The 13,370-nt window shown below is 43.6% G+C and overlaps 1 protein-coding gene across 2 annotated transcripts in view; it reads right to left on the bottom strand.

Annotated features, from left to right (window-relative positions):
* Window positions 1-13,370, bottom strand: part of CACNA2D1 (calcium voltage-gated channel auxiliary subunit alpha2delta 1) — a 394,047-nt gene that overhangs the window by 165,418 nt on the left and 215,259 nt on the right. For both annotated transcript variants that reach the window (XM_058189787.1, XM_058189788.1), the window contains exon 5: window positions 4,992-5,036. In XM_058189787.1, coding sequence (XP_058045770.1) covers window positions 4,992-5,036 — 45 coding nt within the window. The remainder of the gene's footprint in view (window positions 1-4,991; window positions 5,037-13,370) is intronic.

The following is a 13,370-nucleotide window of genomic DNA, read 5'->3' as shown; positions in this document are numbered from 1 at the left end:
CACGAAGCTAAAGCCTGAAGATGACGAATGAGACTTCGTCGAAACGTCGCCAAGACACTTCCAATTTTACACGGGAGAAAACCCGAACAACCAAAGACCTACATACAAACACCCGTGAAAACCTCAGAAAACATATACATATACATATACATATACATATACATATACATATACATATACATAAAGAGAGAGAGAGAGATGGAGAGAGATGGAAATAAATTTAACAAATAAATGAATTTGCCACCCTGATTTGAATTATGAGCAGTTCCAGAGTCTCTGGAACTTAGGCTCTCAAAATGACACTCTTTTTTGTGATTATTTTTTTCATGTTGTTCTAATGCCTGTGTCAACATTCAACAGTTTTCTTTCTGTCTCGCTCTTCTTAAAACTCCAAAATATCAACACTCTAACCATGCATGATACAATTAGGAATGTTCATCAGGGTCCCTTTTCCCACACATAAAAATATTTTTAAAAAGATGTTGAGACTCTAGAAAAAGTGCAGAGAAGAGCAGCCAAGTTGATTAGGGGACTGGAGGCTAAAACATATGAAGGACGGTTGCAGGAACTGGGTATGTCTAGTTTAATGAAAAGAAGGACTAGGGGAGACATGATAGCAGTCTTCCAATATCTCGGGGGTTGCCACAAAGAAGAGGGAGTCAAACTATTCTCCAAAGCACCTGAAGGCAGGACAAGAAGCAACGGATGGAAACTAATCAAGGAGAGAAGCAACTTAGAACTAAGGAGAAATTTCCTGACAGTTAGAACAATTAACCAATGGAACAACTTGCCTCCAAGAGCTGGAAGTTTTTCAGAATAGATTGGACAGCCATTTGTCTGAAATGATATAGGATCTCCTGTGTATGCAGGGGGTTGGACTAGAAGACCTCCAAGGTCCCTTCTAACACTGTTATTCTGTTATAGCACACACCAGAAAGTGGTTTAAATCACATGATCTTTTTTGAGCTTTATTTGCATAAAGCTTCACTATTTTTCTCCTGATGAAAAACTGAGCTCGTTAATTAATTAAAAAGACGACAACGGACAGTTCTTTTTTAAAAAAAAGTTTCCTGCATCTACATCTCATCTAATTTTCCATGTCCACCCTGTGTAATTCATATTTCTATAATTATCTGGCTTGCTTTCTTGCTTGCTCCTTCCTTAATTATCTGGCATCAGCGTCGAATGCCACCGAGACATTATCCATCTGAAATCCCATTTTGTGGCTGCGTGCAAACGAAGTTAAAACTTTTTGCAGAAACTTTGCTATTAGTCTATCCGCCTACGCCGTGTTTTAAAATAGCAGGCTGCTATTTTATTGGGAAGGGAAAATAATTTCCAACTTTGAAACAAAAAAACTGTCAAAATCTCAGAGTCAAACTCTAAATAATTGGGAGTCGCAGTCCTATATCCCTGGGACAGACTGTTGTACGCATGGCAGCTTTCACAAGAGTGAGGTCAACTTGACATGAGGTCATCAGCTAAGGGTTTCCATCTATTTCTGGCATCACAACCTCCAACAGTTAGAACAATTAATCAGTGGAACAACTTGCCTCCAGAAGCTGTGAATGCACCAACACACTGGACGTTTTTAAGAAGAGGTTGGATAACCATTTGTCTGAAGTCATGTAGGGTTTCCTGCCTAAGCAGGGGGTTGGACTAGAAGACCTCCAAGGTCCCTTCCAAGTCTGTTTATTCTATATTTCAATCCAATCCTTTGCTTCTGGTATCCTTGGGTGTAGATGTAACTTCAGTGAGATGTTATTTTCCTTCCCTTATTGGGAAAGAACTCATAAAAGAGAGGACAGAAAGTCTCATAAAATAGACAGTCTCTAAAACTTGAGCAGCTCGGAAGGAGGAGGAGGAGAAGGAGAAGGAGAACTGTGGGGACCTTGGTGGCCAACTAGGGAATGTCATTAGTGCTAGAAGGGAGGGAAATTTGTGGAGAGGAGGAGGAGGAGGTGGTGGTGGTGGAGAAGGAAAATGAGGAGGAGCAGAAAGAGAAGAAGGAGGAGAAGGAGAAGGAGAACTGTGGGGTCTTTGGTGGCCAACTAAGGAACATCATTAGTGCTAGAAGGGAGAGGAGTTTGTGAGAGGAGGAGAAGGAGAAGGAAGAGGAGGAGGAGGAGGAAAGGAGAACTGTGGGGTCCTTGGTGGCCAACTAAGGAACATCATTAGTGCTAGAAAGGAGGGGAGTTTGTGGGGAGGAGGAGGAGGAGGAGGAGGAGGAGGAGGAGGAGGAGAACTGTGGGGTCCTTGGTGGCCTCTGAATTTGGTGGTTTTCTTGCAGATATTATACTCAACTAGGGAACATCATTAGTGCTAAAAGGGAATGGAATTTGAGAAGAGGAGAAGGAGGAGGGGGGGGAGGAGGAGGAGGAGGAGGAGGAGGAGGAGGAGGAGGAGGAGGAGGAGGAGGAGGAGGAGGAGATGTGGGTATGGTAGCCCCATGAACATTTTTTTTCTTCTGTGTAAGAAAGAAAATGCAGAATTGGTTTTAAACTTGGAGGACTGCATATATCAGGGGTCTCCAACCTTGGCAACTTTGAGCCTGGTGGACTTCAACTCCCAGAATTCCCCAGCAAGCTTTGCTGGCTGGAGAATTCTGGGAGTTGAAATCACCAGGCTCAAAGTTGCCAAGGTTGGAGACCCCTGGCGTATAACACATATGAAACAAAGCTACAGGGTTGGGTTTTGAGGTTGTTGTTGGGGGTTTTTTTTTGTGTGTGTGTATTTTAAAGACTATAAACCTTTCTAACTACCAGTTACATTGACTTCCTTCTACATTTGTGCAAACCTACCCATAGTAACATGTTCTAACTTGGTAATCAGCCTCTTTGAACATTCAGGTCAGAGCATTCTCCAACAAGGCATTTTACATACCCCCTAATTACATCTGGATGAGTATTAACACTCTACAAAAATAATAATAATAATAATAATCTGTTGTGTTCCTTTGTGTTTGGTTTTGCAAAACTTTCCCCTTGCGGGTCAACCAAACGATGAGACAGTGCACTCGCAGGAAGTCTGGTTCACACTGGAACCTATTTATTTGCATAATTAAAAATTTAACCCACTCTTCAATATTAAAAGAACGGGTCCCACTGGAGCAGTTCAGAAGCCAACAGCTCGTTCCAAATTTAACAAGAAAGAAACTACCCCAAACACAGATATCCTTCGCGACACGCCGTGTTTATTTTCTGAAATTTATTTATTTTTCCAGGCTTATAGGCTGCTGGAGAATATCTATTTATTTCTCAACTACCCTCTGAAGATCCTGGCTTTGTTCAAGAGCTCCTAAAAGCTATAAACCATGAAATGCGAAGCTTTCAAGACATTATGCTAGGAAATTGTTGCATTGTGACTGTGTCTCATCGCATCGCATTCATGTCACCAAGCATTGAGACGCTTCCGGACTGAAAGGATTAGGCAGTGACATCACCGTTGCCTGGGGGACACCCAGTTGGGGTCTGCGATCCTGTTCCCATGTCACGAGCTGGAGCAAAGGACGGGAACTCATCCCAGAGCACTCAGGTCTCAAACGCGGGCTTGCTAACCCAGCAGCCTAACCCACACGAGCCATTGTGCTCCTCTACCGTGTCACATGGGGGATGCAGTGGCTCAGTGGGTAAGACACTGAGCTTGTTGATCGAAAGGTCGGCAGTTCAGTGGTTCGAATCCCTAGTGCCGCGTAATGGGGTTGGAGCTCCCGTGACTTGTCCCAGCTTCTGCCAACCTAGCAGTTCGAAAGCAGGTAAAAATGCGAGTAGAAAAATAGGGACCTCCTTTGGTGGGAAGGGAACAGCGTTCCGGGCGCCTTTGGCGTTGAATCATGCCGGCCATGTGACCATGGAGATGTCTTCGGACAGCGCTGGCTCCTCGGCTTTGAAACTGAGATGACCACCACCCCCTAGAGTCGGGAACGACTAGCACGTATGTGCGAGGGGAACCTTTACCTTTACCGTGACACATGCAACATAACTTTAAATCTGTTTTCAAAGAGCATTTTGATAGGTCTCTGTTGAGTCATTTTCTCTCTCTCTCTTTTTTGGTAGCCTCTCCGAAAAAAAGTACAATGAAAATGATAGTCGTGATAAAAGAGGATATTTGTGGCTAAAAATTGAAGTGTGGGGTTTTTGGTGCTCTCTGAGCTTGATGGTTTTCTTGCAAATGTTTCAATACTCAATCTAAGTAACATCATCACTGCTAGAAGGGAGTGGAGTGTGTACTGATGATGTTCCATAGTTTGGTGATGAAATGTCTACCCACCAAGATGCTCAGAGAGCACCAAGGACCGGGGGCGAAATGTAAAATTTGTTACTACCGGTTCTGTGGGTGTGGCTTGGTGGTGGTGGATAATGTGACTGGGTGGGCGTGGCCAACTTTTTAAAAAAACTTTTAAAAGCATTTTTTCTACAACCTCTTCAGCTGGAGGAGGAGGAGGACTGTGGGGGTTTTTGGTGCTCTTTGTAGAAAAATGCTTTTAAAAGGCTCCTCTGACGATCCCAGCTGAGTTGCCTGATCATCAGAGGCTTTTGTTTTTTTAAAAAAAAATTATTATTTTTTTTGCCTTTAAAAGAAAAAAAAAGCTTCTGACGATCAGGCAACTCAGCTGGGATCGCCAGAGCCTTTTAAAAGCATTTACAGCCTCTTTGGCTGAAGAGGTTGTAGAAAAAATGCTTTTAAAAGGCTCTGACGATCCCAGCTGAGCCGCGCAATCATCAGAGGTTTTGTTTTTTTTTACTTTTAAAAGCATTTTTTTCGGCCGAAGAAAAAATGCTTTTAAAAGAAAAAAAACCCTCTGATGTTTTTGCGGCTCAGCTGGGAATGGGGGGGGGCAGGGATTTTTGCTACCAGTTCTCCGAACCACCCGCCACCATCACTACCGGATCAGGCGATTCGGTCCGAACCGGGAGCATTTCACCCCTGCCAAGGACCCCAATGAAAATGATACTTGTTAAGAGGATTCGAGCTTTTTCAGAGTTACTTACATCATTCAGGTCTTCTTTTGCATTGTAGTAGACAATATCATTCGTCTGCAGAGAAAAGAAGGAGGGGAAAAAAAAAAAGAAGTAGAGTGAATCTTTAAATATTAACAGTCCAAAGAAGTAGTAAAAAAAAAAATTGCTCCTGAACTTTGCAATGAATTGCAACTTTTTCATTTCTCAGCAACGGTTCCCTTTAAACGGCATATGAATATGCATGACAAGCAATTTTCTTTTTTTTGCTTACCTGGCCTCACCATTTATTATTAACTTCTCAACATCGGCTACTAAATTATGCTGTGCTGTAGTTTAAGGAGAAAATGAACGTATGAGAACAATTTAACAAGGGCAGCAAGAATAGGCGAGTGCTGTAAGGTTAGGGAAGAGGCAGCCGTGAAAAATCCCTGGTTTGGATGGATGTCAAATACATTGATGAGCAACCAATAAGCCATCCATTGAGAATCAGTTGAATGCTCCTTTAAAGTACAATTCTGCACTTTAAAACTGTAACTTTTTGTTGCTATCATTAAGGGTTAAATTGCAACCTATGACCATCATTTGTGTTGTAAATGTTGTACCTTTGATGAAGCTATTTTTTTTCCTTTTATGTACACTGAGAGCATATGCACCAAAGACAAATTCCTTGTGTGTCCAATCACACTTGGCCAATAAAAATTCTATTCTATTCTATTCTAAAGTACAATTCTGAAATCTCAGATAAAACTCTAAAGGGTTTAGAAAATTGATTGACATAATCTATATATTTACTTGGGAACAAATTATATTACCAATAAAGGAGAATATTTGTAGCTCGGGATTGAAATGCGGAGAACTGTGTTCTCCGAGGTTGGCTGTTTTGTTGCAGATGTTTCATTACCCAAACTATATAACACCATCAGTACAAGGAGGAGGAGGAGGAGGAGGAGGAGGGGTAATGTGGGTCTTTGATGCTCTCTGAGCTTGGTGGTTTTCTTGCAGATGTTTCATTACCCAGCTAGGTAACATCATCAGTGCTAGAAGGGAGGAGGAGGAGGAGGAGGAGGAGGAGGAGGAGGAGGAGGAGGAGGAGGAGGAGGAGGAGGAGGAGGAGGAGGAGGAGGAGGATGACGACGACTGTGGGGGGTTTTGGTGCTCTTTGAGCTTGCTTGGTGGTTTTCTTATGGATGTTTCATTACCCAGCTAGGTAACTTCATCAGTGCCAGAAGGCAGGAGGAAGAGGAGGATAGTTTGGAGTTTGGAGAATGTTTGACCCTTCCTCTTCTTTGTGGCAGCCCCTCAAATACCAGAATAGCGCTATCATGTCAGCCCCGGCCCTTCTTCCTTCCTTCTGGCTGATGCTTTGAAAACAACCCTCAAATTCTTCCAAATAGTAAAGTTATAAAATGAAATAATCAAAAGAGCAGGGGAGAAGATTAAAAACCAAATAAAGCCCAAAGCTACAGCTAAGCACCTGAGCATTTCCTTCCAAGTTTAAATGACAGCAGGATGAAAGCAACAGCTGGAAACGCAACTGCGCTGAGCCTGGAGTTTCGCTCCCACCAATCATCTCACCGTAATTGGGGCCTCAAAGGCCATAATCAATAAATGCCCTTGACATCACCAGCTCCACAAGAATGGAGACACGCAGTTTGACAGGCGCTTACAAAATCCCCTTTCGAGATATGCAGAGAACACAGTCCACCGGTGGAGGAATGCTAAAGACCTTCTAGTTGTGGTCCGGCCAGCTGAGCTGGCAGCAGATTCGGACGGTGAAGAGGTTGGGGAGGAACATGGGCCAGTCCTGGAGTCTGGGAGAAGCTCGGACGAGGGCTCTGCGTCAGAGACAGAGATGGGGCCAGGGCCGAATGCCAGTTATCAGCTGCCTTTGGAGTCAGACATCAGTTGTTTTCCGGCAAAGCCCAAATGCCATTGCTGGTCTTTTTTAAGCCTTCTGGGAGGGGCCAATCATCTCTTGGCCCTACTCCCGAGTTGTCCTCTCTGCTTGAGCTGCTCTTGCCTTCTGTCAGCTCTTCTCATGTGTGCATTAGGAACAGGCTCCTCCTGTTCCTCTGCCTCACTACTATCAGTCTCTGGAGGCTCCGGAGTCCGCACCTCACTCCCCGAATGGCCCTGGCCCCATCTCTGCCTCATCGCTGTCCGACTCCATTGCCAGCAGTCGTTGCCAGCTCCGTAGACTGCTGGCAGACCACAATACCTCAAGGCAGGGATCATACTCCATATTTCTTCCTCTTCCTATTGATATAATTGGGGCAATATTGATATAATTTGAGCAATTCAGGGTCCCTCTGAACTGGGGATACAGTTCAATGACCCCCTTCTCCTTTCCCCAGGTCATTTTACACAGGAGACTCAAAGTTTGTTGAAAAAAATACAGTGTGTGTGTGTGAGAGAGAGAGGGGGGGGAGGGAGGGAGATGGTTGTCCTCCAAAATGACAAATGGAGGCCAGATGGTTTTGAGTCAGGGCAGGTGGGTCACAGCTCAAATCCCTTAATCTGCCAGAGAATTTGGATCTTGGCCAAATCCTTTGCACACGTATAAACAAACTTCATTAAAAATAAGTAATATAATTGAACTCAAACTAAGCATGAATAATGAATTTGATTCAGAAAGGAATGCTCTAGCTATCTATTTCCGATTACTTTAACGAGACCGTGACGGGCTCGCTAATTTTTATTTTTATTTTTTTTTAAGGCTGTACACTCATCAAAAAAATAATAATAATTACCGCTTAAAATCTATGTAAAGCGATCGGGAGCTAGGAGAGGAGTAATCCATGAACTAGATGCAAACAAACCGCTGATATAATTTCCTATATTAAACTGATAGTTAATGACTGTACGGGAAGTTTCAAATAACGTTCATTTGCCGTGCTTCAAATCTCATTTGCAAACATTGCTCGCAGAAGGGATAATGCAAGCTTGCGTCGCTCAAAATAAAATGTACGATGCTTCCTAAAGACCGTAAGTGAATTCATGCCCTGTTTCCGTCCAATGCCCCGGATTTCTTTTGTTTCTCATCACTTTCACTTTCGGCCAATTAGAGTTTGGTAAACCAGAGCTTACTGTTTGCCAATACAAGGTGGGGGGTGGGGCAATTGTAGAAGCTCAACCTAATTAGCAGTACATTGATCTTTTTCCGCAATCTGGTGAGTCCAACTCCAAAAAGCAATTTGCAACTTGGCAGGGGGCTTGCCGAAGGAACCATAGCAATAAAGTTTTTATTTCTTTTTTTTTTTTAGCCTTGCTAAACGTTGGATACATATTCACACGAAACCAAGTTAATCTCATCAGCCCAAAATTGGCATGACCACCAGATGGCAACAAAGAGATACAAGAAACCACCTCCCTTTGCCACCTAGTGGCCATTTGGGGTATTACATTTCCGCTGAGTATCTAAAAATTCTGATTTATACTGATCTATGATTGTAATAAAGTTTTGATTGATTGTAATATTCCGATCGCCCAATCCTGGGAAATTTTTCAATCTTTGGACTAGGGAAGGTGAAAGGATCAGAGGTGAAGACTTATGCCTGAATGTCTTGTAATGTTAAGAGGTGGCCAGGCCACCTCTATTTTTATTTTTAATTAATGTTTTTATGTGGAACAGGAGAAAGGTGTAATAACACCCTTCCAGATTGCTGCTCAAATTAGAACCGACTCTCAAACCGAGGCCAAGATTGACAAGATATGAAGAAAACACAGTAATTTCCCCCAAAACACAAAACCTCAGATAGCCAATAAAGCAGTTTGCCATTGTTAAAAGGAAAATGAAGATGACAAGAACCCTGTCAAACTCGAAGCATCTCCTTTCTCTTTGGCACCAATTTAAGCTGCCAATTCTGAGTTTCTGCACGTCGGTTGAAAAGAGAATTGACATCTCGATGATATCATCTATCAAGGCTCTGCTTTGTGATGTTATTTATTTATCTTAACGCAATCCATAGGTACCAAAAAGGTCAGCTGGAAATCTATTTCCCGTGATTAGATTCGTGACACACACAAAAAAAGAAATCTACTATTAGAAGAGAATTATCAAGATGAGCTGCGTTAATGGCCGTGCTCCCTTTGAATCAAATGTTTTAAATTGATGACCATTGTAACTGTTGTGACCCAGGCCCAAGTAGTAGCAGTAAACTCAGTCAGCCCAAAAACAAACAGACTTTATTAGAACAGCTGAGAATTAACTCATTCTCAGCATTGTCCAAACTAAATCAAAGCAAATTCTTCATAACACAATACTTCAGTCTTTTCATCAACCTTGGTCTAATTAGGCAAACTGCCAAAGGCTTTTCTTGGCAAAAGTTCAAAAGCAGAAGACGCCGACAAGAAATAAATGCAGCAAGACAAGGCTATAAACGTTGTTTTCCGGCAAAGAGTCCAAACGCCATTGCTGGTCTTTTAAGCCTTATGGGAGGGGCCAATCATCTCTTGGCCTTACTCCTGAGTCATCCTCTTTGCTTTAGCTGCTCTTGCCTTCTGGCGGCTCTTCTCATGCATGCATTAGGAACAGGCTCCTCCTGTTCCTCTGCCTCACTACAGTTGGCGTCTGAAGGCTCCAGAGTCCGCACATCACTCCCATGTAAATTAACAGGATAAAATGAGAGAGTCTACAAATATTAGGACTTTAAATACGGAAGTTTTTAATGAATGGAAGCTCATAAAAGGTCCCATGCTTTCTATTGAATTAAACCTTGGTAGGCTTCTCTCAAAAGCATGTCCACTCACTCTTAATCCAAGGATTAACTGGATTAATAATAAGAATAATCCCCTGAATATTTCTCTCCACATCTTATGGTAAATTCAGGTTGTACAGAGGATTGTAATAATCTCATTTATTATGAGGGAGGGAGGGAGGGAGGGAGGGAGGAAAAAAGAGAGAGGGAGGAAAAAAGAGAGAGGGAGGGAGGGAGGGAAGGAAGGAAGGAAGGAAGGAAGGAAGGAAGGAAGGAAGGAAGGAAGGAAGGAAGGAAGGAAGGAAGGAAGAAAAAAGAGATGGAGGAAGGGAGGGAAGAAAAGGAAGGAAGGAGGAGGAGGGAGGGAGGGAGGGAGGGAGGAAGGAAGGAAGGAAGGAAGGAAGGAAGGAAGGAAGGAAGGAAGGAAGGAAGGAAGGAAAAAGAGATGGAGGGAAGGAGGAAGAAAGGAAAAAAGAGATGGAGGGAGGAAGGGAGGAAAAGGAAGGGAGGGAGGGAGGGAGGGAGGGAAGGAAGGAAGGAAGGAAGGAAGGAAGGAAGGAAGGAAGGAAGGAAGGAAGGAAGGCAGGAAAAAGAGATGGAGGGAGGGAGGGAGGAATATTAAAAATGGGGGGAAGGAGGGAGGGAGGAAAAAAGAGGGAGGAAGGAAGGGAAAAAAGAGATGGAGGAAAGGAGGGAAGAAAATGGAGGGAGGGAGGGAGGGAGGAAGGGAGGAAGGAAGGAAGGAAGGAAGGAAAAAGGGAGGGAGGGAGGAATATCCCCGACCTTTGGACTTTCCGCCATGAGCTGAAGACTCTTTTATTTCATCGAGCTGGGCTAGCCTGAATAAGTAATTTTAAATGGGGTTTTAGTTTTATATTGTTTAGTTTTTAATATTCCGGCCATTAATTATATAAATTTTAGTCTGTTTTTAATTTGTATTTATTGTACTTTTTAACTGGCTGTGAACCTCCCTGAGTCCTTTGGGAGAAGGGTGGTATACAAATGTAATAAATAAATAAATAAATAAATAAATTGAAAATGGAGGGAGGGAGGGAGGGAAGGAGGGAGGGAGGGAGGGAGGAAAAAAGAGGGAGGAAGGGAGGGAAGAAAATGGAGGAAGGAAGGAAGGAAGGAAGGAAGGAAGGAAGGAAGGAAGGAAGGAAGGAAGGAAGGAAGGAAAAAGAGACAGAGGGAGGGAGAAAGGAAAAAAGAGATGGAGGGAGGGAGGGAGGAAAATGGAGGGAGGGAGGAAGGAAGGAAGGAAGGGAATTTCTGCAGTAGGGAAGATGGAACTAATTAGCTCCATACCCATCAGCCACATGAAAATCTTGTTGTTGGAGGGGAGAAGGTCAGTTCTTATTCCATTCTACAGACTCCTATTAGCAGACACAAAAGAACCAGAATCTTCCCCCAGATGCTGATAATTAGAATTTATTTAGACCTCTGATACACCTGCTATTTTAGCTTTTCAGGGGGTTTTTTTTCCCCTCCACCGATGTTAGTTTTAGTCTCCCCTGCTTTTAATTGATTGCCGCCTTCAATTGATTGTTAACGTGGTTTTTTTTTATTGTTGCTTTCTATTTGATTTATGGCGAGTTCACTTGTCTCTTTATTAAACGTCTCCCCGAGAACTATTAACTATAGCACAGATTAATAAGAAATAAAATTAGGAAAGGTAGCTACAATGAAAGATGGACAAGTTGGTTTGGTTTCATTTTTTTAATAGCTCCATTCAACTGGAAATTCTTCAACCAGAAAGTAATCCCCCCCCTCTCTCTCTCTCTCACACACACACACACACAAAAGTGATATCTTCCAAGGAGCTGGATGCAAGCTTGGACAATCCCAAGGATGTAACTGATACTGCAAACAAAGAGTGACAAATCCTGTAAATTCAAGAGATCTACCTATAGTCCTCGATTTACGACCACAATTCAGCCCAGAATTTCCGTTGCTAAGTGAGTTTTGTCCCATTTTATGCCCTTTCTTGCCACAGCTGTTAAGTGAATCACCGCCGTTGATAAGTCAGGGACCCGGTCGTTAAGTGAATCTGGCTTCCCTATTGACTTTGCTGGTCAAGAAGGTCACAAAAGGGGATCACGCGACCTCGGGACATTGCAACCGTCGTAAGTACATGCCAGTTGCCTCTGAATTTTGATCACGTGACTGCGGGGGATGCTGAAACGGTCGTAAGTGTGAAAACACGGTCCACGCTTTTTTTCAGTGCTGGTGTCGTGTCCCACTCCTCCTCTGACGACCGGGTCTGGGAAGTCTGTATCAAACGTGGCCACGAAGCCTCTGCAGCTTTGCCAAATTCCTGTCAGAGTTCTCAGGGCAGGCAGGAATCCAAGGTGTGACTTCAGCAACCAGATGAGACTTTGCCTGACTCAAGGAATGCCCAAAAAGCAGATCCTTTATATAGGCCATGGGGTATGGCTCCATGACTCAGCACTTATCCAGGCCTGCCCCTTCCCTCCTTTTGCTGACGTCGCCTCTCCATTCTCCGGAAGCGGGGATCTGTCCACTTTTCGTCCTCCTGCTCAGCTACCGGCAATTCTAATTCGTGGCTGGCTTCGTGCTCACACGCTGTAGGGAGGTTTGTTTCTCAGTCTGTCCGGGCATGGTGCCAGGGCTGGGGGCTAGAGGCATGCCAGGCCATTCTTCTTCACTATCAGTCTCTGGCTCAGACAGCAGGAGATGGGAGAGGTCCGGCTGAGGAGAGGAGGGCGGGCGAGGCACAACAGCTGGGTGGGGGCTTCAGAGATGCAAATTCAGTGTGGGGGGGGGAGCCAGATTCGCTTAATGAAACCAGATGATTTGCTTAACGGGTGTGGAAGGAAAGGTGGTAAAAAAAGGGTGCCTTGCTTAGCAACGGAAATCAGGTGCTCAGTTGTGGTCGTAAGTCAAGGACTAGCTATGAAGGAGTATAAAATCCTAGGCTATGGAATTAATGCGAATCCTGGTGTCAACTGTCCAACACTCTCACAGGAGATTTGAATTCCCAAAAGTAAAACTTTATTGGGTACACCGTATTGGTACTGAAGAAACAAAACCAACTCTGGTTTCGCCGTGAGAATGTTTGCCTAGTTAAACCATTTATTCTCTGCCTCCCAAGTCCCAGCTGATCTGGAGGGAATGGAGATTTTGCAGTAACCTTCCCCTGGAGTGGGGTGGGAATGGAGATTTTGCAGTATCCTTCCCCTGCCACGCCCACTAGCCATGCCCACCAAGCCACGCCCACCAAGCCCACCAAGCCACGCCCACAGAACCGGTAATAAAAAATTTTGAAACCCACCACTGTTCAGAATTCCTACACTCAAAACCCATTCAAAACTTCACAAATGCTACATAAGTTGCGGTTGCGTATCCCACTAAGAGGAGAAATCCCAACTTGCAAGAATGCAATAATCTGCGATAAAGAATGCGCATCTCTCAAACACAATTTTACTTTCGTTTTAATAGCGCTTGATATAATAAAGTTGTAATAGCTTTTTAATGCTTCCATGTATAATTTAAGGCTGGGGCGAACTGGATAATTGCTAAAGAGGGTGACTTAAGAATGCGATGCAATGAGAAGATCTTGTTAAATGTACATTCAAATTAAAAAGGTGGCAGCTTTTATTACGAGCCGGATCGTAATTCCCTTTCCTTTCCCGGATTTTAACAGAAAGTCAATTGAAATGGACTTTATTTGCATATATTATGAGTTGTA

Source organism: Ahaetulla prasina, chromosome 7, assembly GCF_028640845.1.
Source record: "Ahaetulla prasina isolate Xishuangbanna chromosome 7, ASM2864084v1, whole genome shotgun sequence".
NCBI lineage: Eukaryota > Metazoa > Chordata > Lepidosauria > Squamata > Colubridae > Ahaetulla > Ahaetulla prasina.
This window is presented reverse-complemented; position numbering and strand designations above follow the sequence as displayed.